Source organism: Kogia breviceps, chromosome 3, assembly GCF_026419965.1.
Source record: "Kogia breviceps isolate mKogBre1 chromosome 3, mKogBre1 haplotype 1, whole genome shotgun sequence".
Classification (NCBI taxonomy): domain Eukaryota; kingdom Metazoa; phylum Chordata; class Mammalia; order Artiodactyla; family Physeteridae; genus Kogia; species Kogia breviceps.
The window spans coordinates 86,140,691-86,162,735 of NC_081312.1; the positions used below are offsets into that span (position 1 = coordinate 86,140,691).

The 22,045-nt window shown below is 40.2% G+C and overlaps 2 protein-coding genes across 10 annotated transcripts in view; one reads left to right on the forward strand and one right to left on the reverse strand.

Moving 5' to 3' along the window:
- TMEM87A (transmembrane protein 87A) overlaps positions 1–4,050 on the reverse strand; it is a 46,671-nt gene extending 42,621 nt beyond the window's left edge. For 4 of the 5 annotated variants that reach the window (XR_010839664.1, XM_059058054.2, XM_067029068.1 and 1 more), the window contains exons 1-2: positions 3,833–4,036; positions 2,482–2,542 (exon numbers count right to left, since the gene is read on the reverse strand). Coding sequence is in view for 4 of the 5 variants with exons in the window: in XM_059058054.2 (XP_058914037.1) it covers positions 2,482–2,542; positions 3,833–3,976 (205 nt within the window). In the remaining variant the exon portion in view is untranslated. Of the gene's footprint in view, positions 1–2,481; positions 2,543–3,832 lie in introns of all 5 variants that reach the window. The other variant, XM_067029069.1, reaches the window with a different exon arrangement.
- The window catches only part of GANC (glucosidase alpha, neutral C), a 112,767-nt gene that overhangs the window by 33,808 nt on the left and 56,914 nt on the right, over positions 1–22,045 (forward strand). For 2 of the 5 annotated variants that reach the window (XM_059058027.2, XM_067029066.1), the window contains exons 1-4: positions 4,170–5,071; positions 9,769–9,831; positions 11,372–11,480; positions 19,587–19,714. In XM_059058027.2, coding sequence (XP_058914010.1) covers positions 5,043–5,071; positions 9,769–9,831; positions 11,372–11,480; positions 19,587–19,714 — 329 coding nt within the window. In that variant the 5' untranslated portion in view covers positions 4,170–5,042. Of the gene's footprint in view, positions 1–4,105; positions 5,072–9,768; positions 9,832–11,371; positions 11,481–15,454; positions 17,320–19,586; positions 19,715–22,045 lie in introns of those variants that run through there. The other 3 variants (XM_059058016.2, XM_059058032.2, XM_067029067.1) reach the window with 3 other exon arrangements.

The window sequence follows — 22,045 nt, forward strand, 5'->3', positions numbered from 1 at the left end:
TTTGTGCAAATGTGACAAAGATAAACACGACTGCATCTAAAAACCTACTTTTGGTTCTTAAAAGAAGCACATCTAAAATTACAAACTTTCCCTTTTCTTTGGTTTAAGTGCTTTTCCCAGACTAATTTTTAAGCGGCACACTTTTATAAAGCTCAACTTTTATAAGGCTTCTATAAGGCTAAAATACACAAAAATCTGATGTGTTGGATAGAATGTATGGAAATGCTGAAAAGGATACTGAAATCTTGTTATGAACTACTCAGAAGAACCAAACAGAAAAGGAATTAATTAAATAAAAGCCCTAACAGGAGATTTGCAGGGAAATGTGCCTGCAAAAATACTACTATTGGGGCTTCCCTGGTGGCACAGTGGTTGAGAATCCGCCTGCCGATGCAGGAGACACGGGTTCGTGCCCTGGTCCGGGAAGATCCCACATGCCGCGGAGCACCTAAGCCCGTGAGCCATGGCCGCTAGGCCTGCGCGTCCGGAGCCTGTGCTCCGCAACGGGAGAGGCCACAACAGTGAGAGGCCCGCATACCACAAAAAAAAAAAAATACTACTATTTATGTTAAAAGACAGAATTTTTTTTTTGGCCACACCGCGAGGCTTGCGGGATCTTAGTCCCCAGACCAGGGACTGAACCCTGGCCCTCTGCAGGGAAAGCTCAGAGTTCTAACCACTGTACTATCAAGGAATTCCCAAAACACATAGAAATTTAAATGAATGGCTTTAAGAGACAATGAAAATGGTCCTGCCACATTCCCCACCTTCCCTTGGCTGGCAGGTCTAGTCCCTAAGAATCTTACATGACCCAGGTGCAGGTGTAAGGGAGAAGTGGCTACCTCTAGACAGAACTGGAGTTCCAGGCTTTGAGCAAATCTCACTTCTTTCTCCAAAACAGACATTTTTAATGTAGGTGAAAAATTGTAATTTTAGGCTTAAAAAAAAAGAAAATGGCACTGCCAATTTCATGGAAATCTATTGTATACCATATCCACAAAAGCATAAAATCAGAGACAAGGTAAGTATGAGAAAACACAGAAGTAACAAAGTGAAAGACAATGAAAATTTTAAGAAGCTTCAAATCCTCCAAAAACAACGAAACACAGACACTTCAAAATATGCAGCTTGACCAAAAACCACTAGAAAAACCATTAGAACAAAATACAGGTAAGAAGAAACTGTACATAATAAAAGGACAGAATAGCATACAGGCTGTCAGGCTATTTCAAAAGACAAAATTCTGCTATCCCTAAAAGCTCTTCTTTTCTAGAAAGCCAACCTCACAAGAAATACCAGTGTGTCAGAGTAGATTTGATTTAAATTAAACTTAAATTATTAGCCAAGAGATTATATTTTCATGGACACAGTATATTCTTCATAGAAATTCTACCTAACCCCTCCATCCCACCAGGCTATAATCTCAATAAGAGAAAGGGTCTTTTCTATCACTTCCTTGCTGTCTAAAACAGTGCCTGGCACATAGCAGGTGTTCAGTAACTACCTACTAAGTGATTAAAAGAGTAAAATCATCCAACTATGACATACTTTGCACTTTCATAGAGAGAAATATGCATAGGAGCACACATGGATGATCTGGATTTTTATTCCTGATCTTGAAATGGAGCTGCCCATGATCAATCATTCTCTAAAAATAAAGCCAGGGCTTCCCTGGTGGCACAGTGGTTGAGGGTCCACCTGCCGATGCAGGGGACGCGGGTTCGTGCCTCGGTCCGGGAAGATCCCACATGCCGTGGAGCAGCTGGGCCCATGAGCCATGGCCGCTGAACCTGCGCGTCCGGAGCCTGTGCTCTGCAACGGGAGAGGCCGCAACAGTTACAGGCCCGCGTACCGCAAAAAAAATAAAAAATTTAAAAAAATAAAAATAAAGCCAGTTTCAGAAATAAAAGGAAGCTTTTTCTTTAATGCACAATGGGGTATTCTGGATTCAGATACAGTGGTTTTCCCACTGGACAGACTGGTTTTGTTCTATGTATCCTTATTTCCTGGTAATTATCTTTGAGTTTCTTCTTCCAAAGATCCAAGTGGTAAAATACTCCTTCAGCAAACAAAAGCTATACTGAACATACTTGTTCAGAGCCAATAGTCTGACAAACCTAGGTCATGTGTCCAGTAAACATCTAACAAGCACACAAAAACAAAATCGGCAGTTATCTCTATGACTCAGAACAGATTAAAACCCATGGAGGCGATCAACCAAAACAATGTGTCTAACTATATATTGTTAACACCAGAAAAACAAGAGAAGAAAATAAAGTTCATAAAAGTAAGCATTCTAAAGATTATTCTGTGAAAGGACCTTAGTTACACTACGTAGGTTTATACCTATATAGTGCTGGACTATTAAATTTCAGAACTTATGTTGAGAGTAAAATCATGAGAGGTAGAAAACAGGTAATTTGAAAGTTTAAAGATCACTCAAAAACTCGAATAAAAACTTCATGAAATGCAAAAACTCACATTTCAGGAAGATAGTGGTATTTCTGAAGAGGATCTTTCCAAAACTAAAATAATTTTTCCCCTGCAAAGATAAAGGAGAGATAATTAACATCAGATCACTTTAATCCCCAAAGCAGAATATAACTGATATAAAAGTTAAAATTTATAAAATGTTGACGTTAGTTTTCTTAACACACACACACACACACAAAGGCATCAGTATCCTTCCTTTCAGTAAAATTCAACCATATCCAAACTGCAGGATTTTGAAGCTTGGTGCAGAGACAAGTTTTTTCTTTTTTCCACAGGCCATGAAGCAAGGACTCTAGAAGGAAGGCTGCTAGAAATCCTAACCTAACTTAAATCTTTCTGAAAGGTACTCCTTAATCAGTTCATTCCCTTTACTCACTAATCACCTTCCAGAATAACCAATCATTTCTTCAAATAAACTATTCTATGAGCAGACAGCCATATTTAACTATTAACCATTTTACAGGTAACAAATACCTAAAACTGAGAATCTGAACATCGTCACTAAATGAACAAAAGCTGTAATTCTTGCCGTATCAAAAGCTCAAATAAGATTTGGGCATTACAACCAGTGAGCAGAGCAGAACAAAAAGGCTACCGTGGTTTTAATAAGACTAATGCTTTTCGGCATTTCCAGCCAGCATCTGATTTGACGGCTCACAGCACTACAGCTCTTACTCAAACGAGGTTTCAAAAAGGTGGTAAAGGGAAGAAAGGGTCAACCAATCCAGTTAATTATCCTTAAGAAAAACTAACTTATCATAAGAAATTTTAGAATACTGTTTCTTCCGTTTTAAACATTCTCACTTTAGAATACATCATTTTAAATGCCTAGGCTTCCTAATTACACGGTAGGGCTTAGAATAACCATTTCAAAGTCCAAATGAAATCAACCAACTTCGTAAGTAGAATTATCCAGTAACAAAAAAGTGCAGAGAAAAGAAAAAAAGAAAGATGTCTATTTACATATTCCTCTCATCCAACCCGGGGTCACAAGATTCTACGAAACTTCTGCTGAAAAAGAAACCACTCTCCACCTATACATCAAGTTTTACACGATTCCACTCAGGCAATGAAAGTTCTCCGCCTCTGCTGATAAGAAACCGCTCCACCGCCACTCTCCGCTCCTGAATTGACCCTGACATTCCTGCTAATCTACCCAAAGAAGTGTTCGGCTTCCCGCTCCAGGGAGGTGAGTCCCTGTTAAGCAGCTACACAGACACTCCCGGCAATCCCAACCCTCTGGAAGCGGACTTTAGTGGAACCTTCATGGACCCCTTGGGCTGCCGTAGCCCCACCCCTTGCTCCTCCGGGCTCAGTTGCTCCTGAAGTGACCACTCACCGACGGTATCGGAATGTGCCACTTGGATCGGTCGGCAGCAGCGACGGGTGCCGGTCCTACACTGAAAAGCGACAGTGGGGACGTCTGAGCCCCCAGGAGAAGAAGAATGACAGGCAACACCTGAAGCCACGCAGCGACCGCCATCTTCACAGCCGTGGAGCGCCTACCGAAAGTATTTCACCTTCTTCCGGTTCGTCCCGCCCTCTTCCGGCTCCGCTCTGGGGGCGGGATAATCCGGGTCCTCAAAACCTCTAGTGGCTTGTTTGTTTAGCGACTCAGCGGCCCCGCCTTCAGGCAGTCGTCAGGCTTGGTGTGAGGCTTTGGACCTACTGCGCAGGCTTCTTCCTGCTGTAACCTGGTCACCTTGGAGTGTTAGGATGATCGGCAAAAGTTACTAGATGAGTCTCTTACCTCTTCTCTCTCCCAGCCCTTAAAAGGGTTTGGGGACCAGGGAAGAGCCCCATGTGGCGTTTGGCTCTCTCCTCCTCCCGTTCGCCCCAGTCCCTCATCGTTTCTGAGTCAGACGCTGGGGCCAAAAATCTGGGAAAGCCGTAAGTCTGGCTGCCTATTTAGCGTGTAGTAGTGAGTACTCGGTTTCCGGAGGTATTTAAGCAAAGACTGGAGTTTGGCGGTGGTGGTGTATAAGCCTTCCTAAACTGGATAATGTAGACAACCCCTTTTTAAAGACCCTTCTAGCCGTGAAGAGTATGATGTAGAGTTTGGTCGGAGAACATCAACCTCCAGCAACAACCCCGCCGGCACTTCCTACTCAAAACTAAAATACAAAGGAGAGTGGGTCAGTTTTCAGTACCTGTGGCGTGACAGGCACAGAGGTAGATCTGCAGAAGCTTCGTCCTAATCACGCAGGGCGTGTCGGTACTTTCTGGTTCTCACGCCCTTGGTCTGCATCCTCTAGGGCTCTTTGAGTACACGCCTCCTCGGATGCAAAAACCTTTTCAGTTTCTAATGAAGGCAGTTCCTCATCAGCTACTCAGAACCAAGAATAATTTGCCAGATAAATCTCTGTAGAAACGCTAATTTGGGCCTGGAAATCCCGGGAGCAAGTGTCAACTTGTCACTCCTTAAGGACATGAAAGTCCCAGAAACTTGGTGGTGAAGTGCTGGCGGTTATTTAGAAAGACTGACAATCTAAAAGATCGCCTGGGGCCTTGGCCTGAGGTCTGGGAGCCTGTGAAGTGACTGGGAAGCCATGGACGCAGCTGAGAAAGAGGAAATCAGGTAAAGGCCCAGTGGTCCAGCAGGGACTAACCCCATGGGCCCATGGAAGCAGGGGATAGATGGTACCTGAAAACAACATTCTGCCTTTGAAGACTTTATTTATTTTTTTATAAATTTTATTTATTTATTTTTTGGCTGCGTTGGGTCTTCATTGCTGCGTGCGGCTTTTCTCTAGTTGCGGGGAGCCGGAGCTACTCTGTTGCCGTGCCTGGACTTCTCGTTGAGGTGGCTTCCTTTGTTGTAGAGCACAGACTCTAGGCGCGCGGGCTTCAGTAGTTGTGGCTCGCGGGCTGTTGAGCGCACGCTCAGTAGTTGTGGCGCATGGGCTTAGTTGCTCCACGGCATGTGGGATCTTCCCCAACCAGGGCTGAAACCTGTGTCCCCTGCATTAGCAGGCAGATTCCTAACCACTGCGCCACCAGGGAAGCCCCTGAAGACTTTATTGATTGTTTGATTGCATGTCTTATTTGCATATTTTATACTTGTGGACTCAATCTCTAGCCTTCTCAATTCCCCACTGAATTAATTGATACTAATAGGCCCTCATGAAATACTTGAAGGATGGTTAACAAAACCGGAAGAATTGTGATCAGAACTCTTTTTTTTTTTTAACGTTAACATGGTGGTATTTTATTTATTTATCTTATAAATTTAATTATTTTATTTATTTATTTTTTTGGCTGCATTGGGTCTTCGTTGCTGCGCACGGGCTTTCTCTAGTTGTGGCGAGCAGGGGCTACTTGTTGCAGTGTGCAGGCTTCTCACTGCAGTGGCTTCTCTTGTGGAGCACTGCCCTAGCTGTGTGGGCTTCAGTAGTTGTGGCATGTGGGCTCGGTAGTTGTGGCTTGTGGGCTCTAGAGCTCAGGCTCAATAGTTGTGGGGCACAAGCTTAGTTACTCCATGGCATGTTTGCTCTTCCCAGACCAGGGCTCAAACCTGTGTCCCCTGCATTGGCAGATGGATTCTTAACCACTACGCCACCAGGGAAGCCCTGTGATCAGAACTCTTAACCCATGAATTTCAAACATGTTGCTTTCCAGGTTCAGCTAAGTACATCTCTTCCTATATCATTCCAGAGTTTATTCTTCAAAACTGGAAAGATCTTTGACATAAACCACAGCAAGATCTTTTTTGACCTACCTCCTAGAGTAACAGAAATAAAAACAAAAATAAACAAATGGGACTTAATTAAAAGCTTTTGCACAGCAAGGGAAACCATGAACAAGACAAAAAGACAACCCTCAGAATGGGAGAAAATATTTGCAAATGAAACAACAGACAAAGGATTAATCTCCAAAATGTACAAACAGCTCATGGAGCTCAATATCAAAACAACAATCCAGTTATAAAATGGGCAGAAGACCTAAATAGACATTTCACCAAGGAAGACATACAGATGGCCAAGAGGCACATGAAAAGATGCTCAACATCACTAATTATTAGAGAAATGCAAATCAAAACTATGATGAGGTATCACCTCATGCTGGTCAGAATGGCCATTATCAAAAAATCTATAAACAATAAATTCTGGAAAGAGTGTGGTGAAAAGGGAACCCTCCTGCACTGTCGGTGGGAATGCAAATTGATACAACCACTATGGAAAACAGTATGGAGGTTCCTTAAAAAACTAAAAATAGAACTACCATATGACCCAGCAATCCCACTACTGGGCATATACCATGAGAAAACCATAATTCAAAAAGATACATGTACCACAATGTTCATTGCAGCACTATTTACAATAGCCAGGACATGGAACCAACCTAAATGTCCATCGACAGATGAATGGATAAAGAAGATGTGGCACATACATACAGTGGAATATTACTCAGCCATAAAAAGAAACAAAAGTGAGTTATTTGTAGTGAGGTGGATGGACTTAGAGTCTGCCATACAGAGTGAAGTAAGTCAGAAAGAGAAAAACAAATACCATATGCTAATATGTATATATGGAATCTAAAAAAAAATGGTACTGATGAACCCAGTTGTAGTGCAGGAATAAAGAGGTAGACATAGAACATGGACTTGAGGACACGGAGTGGGAGGGTGAAGCTGGGGCAAAGTGAGAGTAGCATCAACATATATACACTACCAAATGTAAAATAGTTGGCTAGTGGGAAGCAGCAGCATAGCACAGGGAGATCAGCTCAGTGCTTTGCGATGTCCTAGAGGGGTGGGATAGGGAGGAGGGGAGGGAGGCTCAAGAGGGAGGGGATATGGGGACATGTATATGCATATGGCTGATTAGCTTTGTTGTACAACAGAAACTAACACAGTATTGTGAAGCAATTATACTCCAATAAAGATCTATTTTTAAAAAACTGGAAAGAGACTGCAAATTTCTCTAATTTTTGCACTCTTTAAAAAATTTTTTTTTTATTTATTTATTTTAAATTTTTGGCTGTGTTGGGGTCTTCATTGCTGCACATAGGCTTTCTCTAGTTGTGGTGAACGGGGGCTACTTTTCATTGCAGTGCGCGGGCTTCTCATTGCGGTGGCTTCTTGTTGCGGAGCATGGGCTCTAGGTGTGCGGGCTTCAGTAGTTGCAGCACTAGCGCTCAGTAGTTACGGCATGCTGGCCCTAGAGTGCGCGAGCTTCAATAGTTTTGGTGTGCGGGCTCTAGAGCACAGGTTCAGTAGTTGTGGCGCACAGGATTTGTTGTTTTGTGGCATGTGGGGTCTTCTTGGACCAGGGCTCAAACCCATGTCCCCTGCATTGACAGGTGGATTCTTAACTACTGTGCCACCAGGGAAGTCCATAATCTTTGCACACTTAATTAACAGGAACGGTTGACAAAGACTGAGTCAATGAAGGATTTGATTACTTCCATGATAAACCATGGCCCAGTGTATTGGGGCTTGTTATCAGAATATTTTGCAATTGGTGTTCAGTCATAGCTTCCTACATAATCATGGATATGCTGACTAGAGATATATTCATCATGTCTCTACATGAAAGTCAGTGTGGTTTTTTCTTCCTTATAGCCTATAGATGTTTTAATCAGTATATGTTAAATACATATACTGAAGTTGCAATATACATACATCTTGATCATGTTCTCTTCCAGAAACAGCTTTTTTTGGAAACTTGGTTTTAAAAAACATTGGCCCCTATAGAAGACCTAAATAGACATTTCTCCAAAGAAGATATACAGATTGCCAACAGACACATGAAAGAATGCTCAACATCATTAATCATTAGAGAAATGCAAATCAAAACTACAATGAGATATTATCTCACACCAGTCAGAATGGCCATCATCAAAAAATCTACAAACAATAAATGCTGGAGAGGGTGTGGAGAAAAGGGAACCCTCTTGCACTGTTGGTGGGAATGTAAATTGATACAGCCACTATGGAGAACAGTATGGAGGTTCCTTAAAAAACTAAAAATAGGACTACCATATGACCCAGCAATCCCACTACTGGGCATATACCCTGAGAAAACCATAATTCAAAAAGAGTCATGTACCAAAATGTTCATTGCAGCTCTATTTACAATAGCCAGGACATGGAAGCAACCTAAGTGTCCATCAACAGATGAATGGATAAAGAAGATGTGGCACATATATACAATGGAATATTACTCAGCCATAAAAAGGAATGAAACTGAGTTATTTGTAGTGAGGTGGATGGACCTAGCGTCTGCCATACACAGTGAAGTAAGTCAGAAAGAGAAAAACAAATACTGTATGCTAACACATATATATGGAATCTAAAGAAAAAAAATGGTCAGAAGAACCTAGGGGCAAGATGGGAATAAAGATGCAGACCTACTAGAGAATGGACTTGAGGATACGGGGAGGGGGAAGGGTAAGCTGGGACAAAGTGAGAGAGTGGCATGGACATATATACACTACCAAATGTAAAACAGATAGCTAGTGGGAAGCTGCCGCATAGCAGAGGGAGATCAGCTCAGTGCTTTGTGACCACCTAGAGGGGTGGGATAGGGAGGGTGGAAGGGAGGGAGATGCAAGAGGGAAGAGATATGGGGACATATGTGTATGTATAACTGATTTACTTTGTTATAAAGCAGAAACTAACACACCATTGTAAAGCAATTATACTCTAATAAACATGTTAAAAATAAATAAATACATAAAAAACATTGGCCCCTAGATTGTCAGCATCATCTTAAAAAGCAAAGGATTTTCCTTCTCTATCTGTTTCTATCCTTATTCTAGCACCTTGTACATACCTCTGTTATATCATTTGTCATGTTGATTTGTGATGTTGGTTAGGCTCTCAAAGAAAACTCAGACACAGTACTTCTTATCTTCCTCAGAGCCCAACACTCAGCAAGAATGTTCTGAAAATATTTTGTTGAATAAATAGGTGGGTGGGTTGTTTTTGTTGGTTTGGTTTGGGGCTTTTTGTTTTTACTCCTTCAGATTTTATTGTTGTAGCCATAGCCTTCAGTCATTAATTTTAAAGAACCCTTTCTCATAAGTGACAGTGCTCTTTTTCTGTTGCTTTCTGAGCAATCCCAGAACTTCATGTTTTGTTGTTTACCATGGGCGGTTTACAAAAGGATGTTGTTCTGCAGCAAACACATTATTGTGTTATGTTACGGCCATAACACAATTTTGCATCACAGTGATTTATGTCCCATGATTTATATTATAGTTAGAGAAGGTACAAAATTTGGATTCACAAACCCTATGTAAAATAAGTTTCTTAAAATGTCTTTTTATTAGTGTTGAAGATGAAGCTGTGGATAAAAACATTTTCAAAGACTGCAGCAAGATTGCTTTCTACAGGTAAGAAGAGGAAGTATATGACCTAGGTAGAATAGTTCTGAAAATATTTCAAAATTTATGTTTATTAAATTTTTGAGAACTGATAGACTTTCTGAGGAAAGAGTCAATTAGGAAATTCAGTGATTAAAGAATTTATTGACAGGAGACATTCACCTTTACTACTCTAGCTTAACTCCTGTATTATTTTATTATTAATATGTTATTATTAATTATAATTAATTATATTGTATGCTTATACATTATAATTAACATTACTGTGTTAATAAACAGGTATTTTAAAAGTAAAAGTGTTTTTCAACTGTTAAAATTTTGAATCTTTGAAGAAATAATACTTTTACATGGTTCAAAAATCAAATAATATAAAAAGATACACATTGAAAAATGTTAATCTCTTTCTTGTCCCCTTCCACCCCATTCCACATCTTTCCCTGTAAGTAACCATTAATTAATTAATTAATTAATTAATTAATTTCTTATTTATCTTTCCAGTATTTCTTTTTATGAATGCACATATTCTTATATCACCACCATTCTTACGCCAAGTAGCTTTCTATACACACGGTTGTATATGTCTTTTTTTCTGCTTCATAATTTATTCTGAAGAGCTCTGTATGAGTATATGGAAATTGTCCTCTTTTTCATAGCTGTATGGTATTCCATTGGGTAAATTATAATGTATTCAGTCTCTCTCCTATTGCTAGACCCTTGGGTTGTTTTCAGTCTTGCTGTAATGCCACTGCCACAGTGAAATGCTATACATATGTCATTTCCTACACATGCAGGTATATTTGTAGGATGAATTTCCAGGAGTGGGATTACTAGGTCAAAGAGTAAATGTACTTGAAATTTTAACTATTACCAGATATCCCTCCATAGAGATTGTGTCATTTTGCACTCCCATCACCACTATATGATTGCCTATTTCCCCAGAGCCTCAAAAAATATTTCTTAAAAAAATTTTTTGAGTGTCTACCTTTATGTCATCCTGAAACTGAAATCACCAAAAATTACATCATACAGCTTTCTAATTTATATACACTACTCTAGAGAAAGAAAATCATATCATTTTAATTCTGAACAGGTACCTTAGAGGGAATTCTATAGTGAACTCCTGGTCACCTTGACAAACCACTGGATTATATTGGATTTCCACTAAAATTTATTAAGTTTCAATTAAAGTATACATTTCATGGAAAGAGGGAGGAACATCAACAAGCTGATACATGTCATCTACGAAAACTGCCCCACCTTCTCAATAAAGGGGACAAAATACCATCCTTGAGTAGTGTTATGGTGAACAATTTTATTAGTACTCTTCTTATTATTTTATTAATTGCATTAGCACTCTGCTTATTAATTTCCTTAGCTCTCTAAATTATTGATACTCCTCTTAGTGCTTTATGGGAGTACTAATATACTGCTTGTGCCCAGTTCACTTACTATCAAAGTGAATTTTAATGACTTCCACATGGTAATATAGTCTTTTGGAGGCTGAGAGTCACAAATCATTCTCAGGCATCTGTATACTCCAAATCTGTAGGCGTCAGAAACAGTGGCTCTCCAAGAAGTCTACCTATCGGGCATTACTAGACTCAGTCACAGCAGGCAAAGAGAGCACCAGGTTCCAAATCATCAACGAAGCAGCTAAGGTGAGAAAAAGTATTTTCTACAGAGAATTATTTGTTTCTATATTTATTTGGGTTGAATGAAGTAAATTTCCACAAAGGCTAATTAAACTATGTATGCTTCAAAAATAAACTTTGTGAGAGAAGTAATGCCATCTTTTTAATATCTACACAATGCTACTTTAAAAGTAATATGACTATCAACATATAGATTGCCTTGTATCAGATGCTTTCTTAGATGTTTTACGAATGTTATTTCCTTTTAATTAATCTTCAGAATCATCTAAGAGGTACATTGCATTGTCCCTGATTTTCAGATAAGGAAATTGAAGTCTAAAAAGCCACTTGCTCAAAGTCATAGCTAGTAACCAGAATTTTCACCTGTGACTGTAGACTCTGTCATGCACCCACGCTCTTTTTATCTCTATTACACAACATACCCTCAAGCAAGGTGCAGATTCAGTGAATGTCCATACCTCAAAATGTGAGTGGGCAAGAGGAACAATGGTCTATGCAGTTGAATAAGTCACAAATGTTCCCTCCCCTAAGCTGCTTAACTAACAGATCACCATAGTTATTACATGCTGAAAGGATTAGAGCAGTATCCTAAGTGCTTTTTCTCATCTGTCAAGTTTTCACACTACTTCAGATGGGCTAGTCACTAGAGGAAGTGCTGTGGGCCGGGCTAGGAAGTGTGTTATGCACAAGTAGCTGATGCTTCCAACCTGACCCTCACTTCACATCCTCCCCTGTCTTCAAAAAGTGTCCTAAGCTTCTAAGGCCTCCCAGACCAATCTGGTTTAATTGGTAATTTGCTGAAGGACATAGGTAAAGACATGCAGTCTAGTCCCATAACAGCTTAGATAGTAATTCCATCAGCTCACTAACAAATCCCAGTTCTGGGAAGCAGACTGAGAAGACATCCCCACTTTCACTGCAGCATTGTGAGAGATCTTGTGACTACCGTAGCGCTTGCCGTATAACGTTACACTGAGGAATCTTCTCAGAGAAGACAGAGCAAACACTGCCCCACAACATCAGGGCGTTCTCTATAGCATTTGTAAGGCATTTAACTTAGTCGGGAGGCTCAACTTTATTCCCAGGCAGAAGGAGCAATGGCACAGTGAGGAAGGCTACCATCCATATGAAGTTTTAGAGATTTTAGTCACTCCAAAGATGTAGAATCCTCTAACATATCTTTCTTGCCTGAATTCAAAATAGGGGCTAGAATCATATCAACAGTTTGTGTTCTCTATCCCAGTCCCTTTTTCCCAACTTATGGTTACTTAAGTATGTAGTTGTGGTAGCAGCACACTTAGTTCTTTTCTCTTAACTACACTGAAGGGATGGTTTGCCTTTCTTCAAAACCTAGTGCTACTTCTTAATACCACTCATTTTTTTTTTTCTGGAGGAATTTCCCCCCTTGCTTGGCATCTGTGCAACCTTTGAGTTCACAGCTCATGGTACCCCGGAAGTCATAGTTCCTCAACTACTGATCCAGGACTCCCAAACTTTACATCCTTTTGTAGCCAAGTTTGAAAGCTGTTCATGGGAAAACATGGGGCAGCATTAATTTCTTTCCTAGAGAGCCACCGGCCATTTGCATGTGGTCTAATAGCCCAATACCCTGCCAAACCCATGTATTCAGGGTCAGCAGAAGCAATTGGCTCCAGGAAATGCAAGGAGTCCACCAGAGACCTTCCAGAAGTCGGTAGGCCTTTAATACCAGCAGTCAGATCCCTTCCTTTCTCATTTTTCCTGTCATTTGCTCTTTTGCCTTCTTGCCTCTGATGTGTCTAGCCCCAGAGAGTTGTAGCTGTCCCATGGTCAGGGCAAGAATCCCTTTCTGTCCTCTGGGAGGCTCAGTCTGTTGAGCACCTGAACAATCCACTGTCGTGATGACACATACCAAGGCAGAGTAAATGAGGCACTCGGAATACCGGTGTGGGCCAAAATGCAACTTCTCAATGCAGCTCCATACCAGGGAAGTTAGTGGCGGATCCTCTCACAGTGCCTTTTACAAGACTATAGTTCAGTTTCTCTGTACACACCTCTCTTTGGATCCTGAAAATATGAGGGACAATGCTGTTCAGGTCAGGTTCCAGAACCAGAGCCCACCAGATATGGATGCCTTCAAAGGAAAAGAAGCCACAGTCCAGGAGGACCCACGGGAGCTCAGCGCAAGAAGCACATGGCTCAGAAGGGAGCTGAGGAGCCGGGCAAGCAAGGGCAACTGATCCAGGATGTCAGCAATGTGGCTCCCAAGACTGAGAACTTTGAGGACCCCTAGGAACAGACACAGTGTTCAGGTGTTGGAAATAACAGTGCTGCACAGGGAATCTACATGCTCTGATGTCAGGCAAATGCATGCAATGTATGTTTTGGGAGGTCACCCTAAAATTCTGAACTGAACATCATTTTAATGTCCTCCTTGTCACTTGGAGTTGAAAGGACTTATGCCTTCATGCCCTCTATCAGTTTGATAGGGACAACAAAGATCCAAACAGTAATTTCTAAAGTTGTCTGAACCTTGTATCCTGCTCGCTGCAAAGTCAAGGAGCCTCCATTAGAGGTTGTTTCTGGGATGAGATGGGTGTTTCATGGGAGATTTCACAGTAGGATATGGTATGGATATGGTCTGGAGATTTTTAAAAAGCCACGTACATCCACTTATTCAGAATGATAGCTTTTTATTTCAGGTTCAGAGAGACAGAGCCCAAAGTCTAAGAGGATCATATTCAGCTCACAGCTGCAGTTCTCAGATTTCACTGATGAGGCAGATTCTGACAAACCCAGCACTCTTAGTGCCTACCTGCCCTCACACCATTAAAACTCTTAAAGCAATAATTTTCTTGTCAGGCTTTGTTGTTAATTTTTGAAATCCTTCTTCCCAATTCCCTTCTCCCAACCTGCCACTTAATAAGCAACCAGGAAACAGAACCAAGTTTCATTCACCGTTGTCTTAGTGAGCTCACACTGCTATAACATAAACCGGGTGTCTTAACAGACCTTTATTTCTCACAGTTCTGGAGTCTGGGAAGTCCTAGATCAAGGTCGCACTTCCTGTCCTGGAGACTGCCACCTCCTTAGTGTACAGTTGACCCTTGAACAATGCAGGGGTTAGCAGTGGAAAATCCAAGTATGACTTCACAGTCGGCCCTCAGTATACATGGTTCCACATCCACAGATTCAACCAAGGATTGTATGGTACTATAGTAAGTATTTATTGAAAAAAAAATCCATGTATAAGTGGACCCATGCTGTTCAAATCTCTGTTCAAGGGTCAACTGTATATTCACATGATGGAGAGACAGCTAACTCTCTGGTCTCTTCTTGTAAAGGCAGTAATCCCATCATGTCTCCACCCTCATGACCTCATCAGAACCTAAACACCTCCCAAGGCCCCATCTCCAAGTGCCATCACATTGAGGGTTAGGGCTTCAACAAATGAATTGAAGGGTTGGAGAATGGGGAGGGTTTGGGGAGGGGGGAAAATGACACAATTCAGTCCATAGCAAACATGATGTTGCTGGGACACAGTAATGTTACAAAACAAACTGAAGTGTTGCCCTATGTGTTGCCTCTAGGTCAGGACATCTAGGCTTTGAAGAAAAACTGGTTGCAGGTTCAAATCCCTAAGTTTTCTCACATAGGGTCCTATTTCTTATGACAAAATAATCAGATATTTGATAAAGAAGCTTCCAGAAAAAAACCTTAAAGGAGTTATCAGTAAAGTGTTGACTGCTTTTTTAGACCTCTTTTTTTCCTACGATTATCAATTTTTTACCTTCAGTCAAAATTTGACCTGGATTGAGAAAAAGAGAAGATCTAGTCTTGTGACACCAGAGCAGGGAAATTTATGCTCTCTTCTGAGTGTACTTAAAAAGCACTGCTAGCAAGGCTATTTGGAACAGACCTATGTCTTTGACCTACTTTATATTGCTAATTTTTATGCTTTTTCATGACATGGATGAACTAGCAAAATGTTTATTTTGCAGCCTGTTTGCAAGTTTTCACTGGTGACAACACTTCTGGCAGCTTCTCCAAGGATGCAGGGATATCTCTGAGCACCTTCATGATGTAATCCCTTGCATCTTCATCTAAGCAATGGGACTTTGCCCAACCAGCCACCTCCTCAACAGATGAGGAACAACTACTACTTGTTAACCAGGACTGTTTCTGCAGAAATGGCCAGGAACAGGCAGCTTATTGGGGAACTGGCCAAGCAATCAGAAGCATACCTGGACAGGCTAATTGTCCTTGGGGAACATGCTAATGCCCAGCGTGAACTTGCCAGCGTTCTCCATAGAGAATCAGTGCTTGCAATAAACCAACTGGCTACAACTATGGAAGGGGCAATAGTGCCCTACAGCAATTTAATGAATCTTAGACCATTCTCTGAATCCTGGAAGGACTTGACCAATAGCTGAGAGAGGTCTTTGCTCACTCCTCTAGGCCTTTTAGGTTAACTATTCCTTATAATATAGTAGAGAGACCTGGTTCCAGAGGACAAGCAAGATCTACCCATCACGGAGAAGTTGATGGGGTCATAATTTCCCTTATTAATACCCACCACCATTTAAATATGTGTTAGAGGGCTGTTCTGTTAATTCAGTCATAGTCTCTACTAGTTTTGGGTGAAATTTTAAAAAAAACTTTTAATGTGACTGTGATCCATTCCACTGCTTGAATGTACAGACAAGGCTGTTTTTACCACCATGATTTTTATAACCTGTCTCATATTTTTGCCCTTGTGGCCAAAAAACCTAGACTTAGGGATGACAAAGTACTGGGTTTTATTTTTATTTGGTATGGGAGAAATAAGATAGGAAAAGGGAATTTATGCTCTCCCAGATTATGGGAGGTGAGCCTCTGAATGAAAAACCAAGTAGAGACTTGTGGTACTAAAACGAACCTCCAAAATGTATTCCTTTCTTTGAGGATTTATTTCATCTTCTCTGTGTAGGAGGACATTTACACATCTTAAATCTTTCTAGGGGAGCGAAACCCATGCTGTCTCACTTTATTTTAAATGTTTAATTTTATGTTTCTTCACTTATTTTACATAAATCCATCTTGCTGCAATTTTTACTGCTATTCTCTAAATATTAACATTAAATAATTCTGAGTTTATGCAGTCTAACTTCTGTAACAATGTGTTTTTTATCGTCATTTTTAATCACTAATAGAGATTCAATAATTTATTTGTATATTATTTTAAAATAAATGTCCAAACAGGTCTGTAGAGAACAGAAATGTTTAGAAATTCTTAATGTTTTAGATAGAAGGATATAATATTCATGTCCAGACTTTTTGACAGCCCGGTTTTGGTTGAAGAATTGGACAATAACTGGCAGTTAAGAAGCCCAGGGAAGTGGTTTATAAACTGTCATGTGCAAAGCCCTGAGGTTTCCGTAGAGGTGTCTCAGGACTCAATGCAGGGAGGGGAGGGGGCTCAATGGTAGAGGCTCTGAGCCACTTCCTGCTGTTTTCAATCCAAGCAGCTTTACTTATTGGACTTCTGAGAGTCTGCTGCTGTTGATTTTTTTAAGCCACTAAAAACAGCATGAGCCAGATCATACAAGCAAATGTATACTAAGGTCTAAGGAAATTATGTGCTTGGAATATGAAGCTATGTTGATGACAATAAGAGATAAGAATGAATCTGGATATTGACTTTGAAAAGGGTTACCTATTTGCAAAATTGGTTTGCTTAATTAAGTTAAAATGAAAACAAAGTGGAGAGGGAGACGCAAGAGGGAAGAGATATGGGAACATATGTATATGTATAACTGATTCACTTTGTTGTAAAGCAGAAACTAACACACCATTGTAAAGCAATAATACTCCCATAAAGATGTTTAAAAAATAAAAATAAATAATAATAATGTAAAAAAAAACACACAAAATACCAAAGTGGGGCTTTGACTCTGATTTGTATGTTTGCTTGCCTAGGGTTATTATAGGAAAAGCAGGGTTATTGCTACCTTCTCTCATATAATTAGGATTCTTTACTAGGCTGCAGCCTCAAGAACAGAACATATCAGACCAGTCTTTGGTTTAAAAAAATAAAAAATTTTAAGGAAGTTATTTTACTAATAATGTGAGGATCTCTGAGTATATAAACTAATGCAATTTGTTAATCACATATAAGGGACAACCTGTGTGCCCTCTGCTTAGGATGTTCTTGCCCATTTTTGCCTACCCAAAGTCCTACTAATTCCTCAAGGCCCTGCTTAAGTCCCTCTTCCTCCAGAGAGATGTCCCAGAACCCCTCTCCTTACAGTCATCAATATTCCCCTTCCTTGTTCTCCTGCAGCACGTATCCTTGGCCTGTCTCAGCATTTATCATAAAACGCTTTATGGTTACTACATAGGTGTTGCATCTCCTCTAAATTGCACTCTCCCTAAGAGTTTAGCCATCCTTTTCACAGCAATCAGCACTTCACAATATTAGATGCCAAATAAATGTTAGTTGAATTAAATTTGAGAGAGTAGTGAAAATTTATGTCTAACTTGGGAGGGAGTACATAATCTAACAGGATTTCAGCCTTATACGTGGATACATTTTCAAATCTTAGAATTCTGATGGCACACTTGAAGTAAATCAAATAAAATAATATTAAACATATAAGCAGTAATTACAGCATGATTGGGGGTGGGGGAAAGGGGGAGGTGTTGGCCAAAGAGTACAAACTTCCAACTATAATAAGACGACTAACAGCATAGTGATTGTAGTTAATAATACTCTATTGTATACTTGAAAGTTGCTAAGAGAGTGGATCTTAAATGTTCTCACCACAAAAAGGAAATGGTAATTATGTGACTTGATGCAGATGTTAGCTAATGCTATGGTGGTGATCATTTTTGCAAAATATAAGTATCAAATCAAGGAGTTGTACAACTTAAACTTACACAATATGTCAATTATTTCTCAGTAAAGCTGGGGAAAAAATAATTATTGTATGATCAGTACTACATCATAACCTTGTTTTAAGAATGTCTGTAAAAGCAGCCACAGCCTATTTACCATTATTTACCTGGTCACTCTTCAGTGTCCTGTCACTGTTCAAGTGCCCTGACTAATTTCCTATATTCTGAAGAAGCAAGGTTCCAGTAACATCGTTTGTGGGGGGAGGGATTGTTTTTGTTTTTGTTTTCTGCTGCTGCATTAATATTCTCCCTGCTTCCTATATCTTGCTTGCACCACATCATACCTGTTCTGTGTGTTACCTCACACAGGCTACCCAGCTTAGCCTTTCATTTAACAGACATTATAGTAACAATACACAGACCCAGTTGTAACCAGAATTTGGCATCATTCTGTACTTAATGATTTGCAACCAGTGAAGCATGGCACATCAGTTGAAAACCACTGTTTTAAGATATTTCCCTAACCTTGATGCCTCATTTTGTAATCTAAATCCAGCCATCTCTGCCTTCAGAGTTTGTTGTTATTGTTTTATTTTTCAAATTCTGTATTCTCTTTATGATTCTATGTTGCTTCCATCTTTCATCGTAGGCAGTATTTAACCTAAATTCTCCATCCTCTTGAGAAAGCTGAGAATATCCCAGCCTCTGGAGAAAGTTCCCCAGACCTTAATCTAAGTGTGTAGGAAGTGCCTTGATTTTAGCACAGGAAGCCTTATTCATCTACAGTAGAGAACCCCAATGACCACCGTTTTACTGTCTATTCTATTCTGTGGCTTGTTACCCTTCATCTTTCGTTCAACTGGAATCCAGTTACTCTAGTTTTAACACCAAACTCTTATTCTTAAGATACCTGTACTTTATCATAGATGCAGTGGGCCACATGTCCCAATTTTCCAAGGGCAGTTTCAGTTTATGCCTGTCATCCACTATCATTATTAATAGAAAGCCCTCTCACTCTTAACAGTCCTGGTCTGGACAATCATATTTTTGCCTAACCATAGAACACATAGGAGGTGTTTGTTTCTACTACAGGTAGAGCCAAGCAAGTACATATAGATTGGGAAGCCTTTCCTTCATGATTGCCATTGTTCTCCAATTTGCTTGGCCTATAATAATTTAAACATAGTTTTCTAATTATCATAATTTGTAGAACTGACCTGGGTAACCTGTTGAAACTAATCTCATGTGTGTTCCCAGGTTCCTCTCCTGGCTGAAGTATACGGTATAGAGGGAAATATTTTCAGGCTTAAAATCAATGAAGAAACACCCTTGAAACCCAGATATGAAGTTCCTGATGTCCTCACAAGCAAGCCAAGCACTGTAAGGTAAGCCAAGAAACACGCTACCTTGGATACACCCTCAATATGTTTTTCTATCATACCTTGAGTAGCAGCTTTTGTATGAGTCTCATATTTTGTTTCTTCAAAGATACAACCATTTGCAGAGTTAGTTTTTAGTTATTTGGGGATAAATTTATCCATTTTGATGTTATCCATTCTGTACTCTCTTCCTCCACCATTTGACTCATCAGCACTTATTAATGGGGAGAAGCAGAGCTTCTGATCTTCTCTCCTCCTCACAAAGTAAGCAGTTTATCAGCCAGACTTTGGGAGCAAGCAGGAGAGCTGTTTAATTGACTCACTCAGATGAGCGGCAGGGCTCCAGATATCCAATGTACTAGCAAAACTCCCATGCTTACAGTAATTTATACAGTTAGACTGACTCACTTTTAATTAATGGCAGTCTCAGAAGTCTAACATGTAATCTGTCTTAGAGTCAGAGATAAATTAATAATCAGTTTCTAGGTGGAAAAAAATCTTTGGGGATTAAAGTATTTTTCATGTACCTGCAGAATCTGCATCAGTTCTCAGCACATTTTCCAGTGATATTTTAACTTGGTTCTGTCTGTTGGTTTGTTATTTTCTTTATATCATGTCACTAAAGGAATATAAGATTATGCCAGATGCTTTAATTTTCACTACATCATTATCTTAGTTTTATGTAGATTATTTTTTCCATGAAAATCTAATAAAAGGTTAATAAATTATGGGACTTCCCTGGTAGTCCAGTGGTAAAGAATCCGCCTTCCAATGCAGGGGATGCAGGTTCGATCCTTGGTCAGGGAACTAAGATCCCACATGCCACAGGGCAGCTAAGCCCGCACGCCACAACTACAGAGCCCACGTGCTCTGGAGACCACACGCCGCAACTAGAGAGAAGTTCGCGTGCTGCAATGAAGAGCCTGCACACCACAACGAAAGAGCCCACATGCCACAACAAAGATCCTGCATGTTGCAATTAAGACCTGACGCAGCCAAAAAAAAAGTTAATAAATTATAAGGAGAAATTAATTTAGCTATGCTAGAACTATCATAAATTTAAAATATATCACTGAGCCACTACTATATGCTAAGAACTTAGGAAATAAGAATTTAAAAGGGACTATTCTCATGGCTTTGCAGTTTGGCAAATGAGAGAGAGAGAGAGAGAGAGAGAGAGAGAGAGTGTGTGTGTGTGTGTGTGTGTGTGTGTGTGTGTGTGTGTGTGTATTTCCTCTTGGTCACATTACATTATTTTTTACTCTCCTGGATGATTCATTTTACTAGTAGACCTTTAAAATTTTTACATCTGTGTTCATAAGTAACATTAGTCTATAGTTTTTCTGTGCTATCTTTGCCAGGTTTTGGAGTCAGGGTGCTATTAGCATTGTGTAGTAAATATGGTATATTAGTTTTGCTTCTATTTCAGCCTTTTCCTAGAGGACCTTTGGCTACTGTAGTAACTAAAAACTACATTTCTCCATTTCCCAGACTCCCATGTAGCTAGTTTCTGATGTAATTCAGGTTCCACCAATCAGATGCACTTACAGTTATCTTGATTTCAGAACTGAGTCTCCCATTTTGCTGGTGTGCATCGGCAGCTATAGAATGACTCTAGAGCCACTAGTTAGGGCAGTGGTTTCCCGATCTCTGGATTGCAGCTAAGTTGGCATGATGCTGGAGCCCAGCAGTTGCCACACTGACTTCTGATTACCCAGCTTCCTGATTCCAGCTAAGAGAGAGGTTCTGTTGGCCTGCAGTTATGCAGTATTGTTCTAGGAGTCATTACTGGACACTCAGCCAGGAACTTGCTACCTCAAACCTTCTATGATGTTGTAAGCTAATAATTCCTCCATATTAAGTCATTTACTTTCTGCTTAAAATAGCCAGAGTTGTTTCTGTTATCTACAGTTGAGTTTTGGTTAACATAGTCATTGATATCAGAATGAGTATAAGCAACGGACCCTCGAGGATGGGAATCTGAGCTTAGTTAGCTGATCTACTTGGATCTGAAGGCAGTGAGGACCTGGTTTTCATTAGACGGTGAGATTTTAGTGTTTGGGGCTGAATACTACCCTCCCCAACCAGACTCATATGTTGAAGCCCTAACACCCCATACCTCAGAATGTGACTATTCCGAGATAGAGCCTTTGAACAGGTAATTAAGTTAAAATAGGGTGATTAGGGTGGGCCCTAATCCAATATGACTGGTGTCTTGTAAGAGGAGGAGATTAGGATACAGATAACATAGACAGAGGGATGGCCATGTGAGGACACAGCAAGAGGATGGCCATCTGCAAGCCAAGAAGAAAAGCCTCAGAAGAAACCAAACCTGCT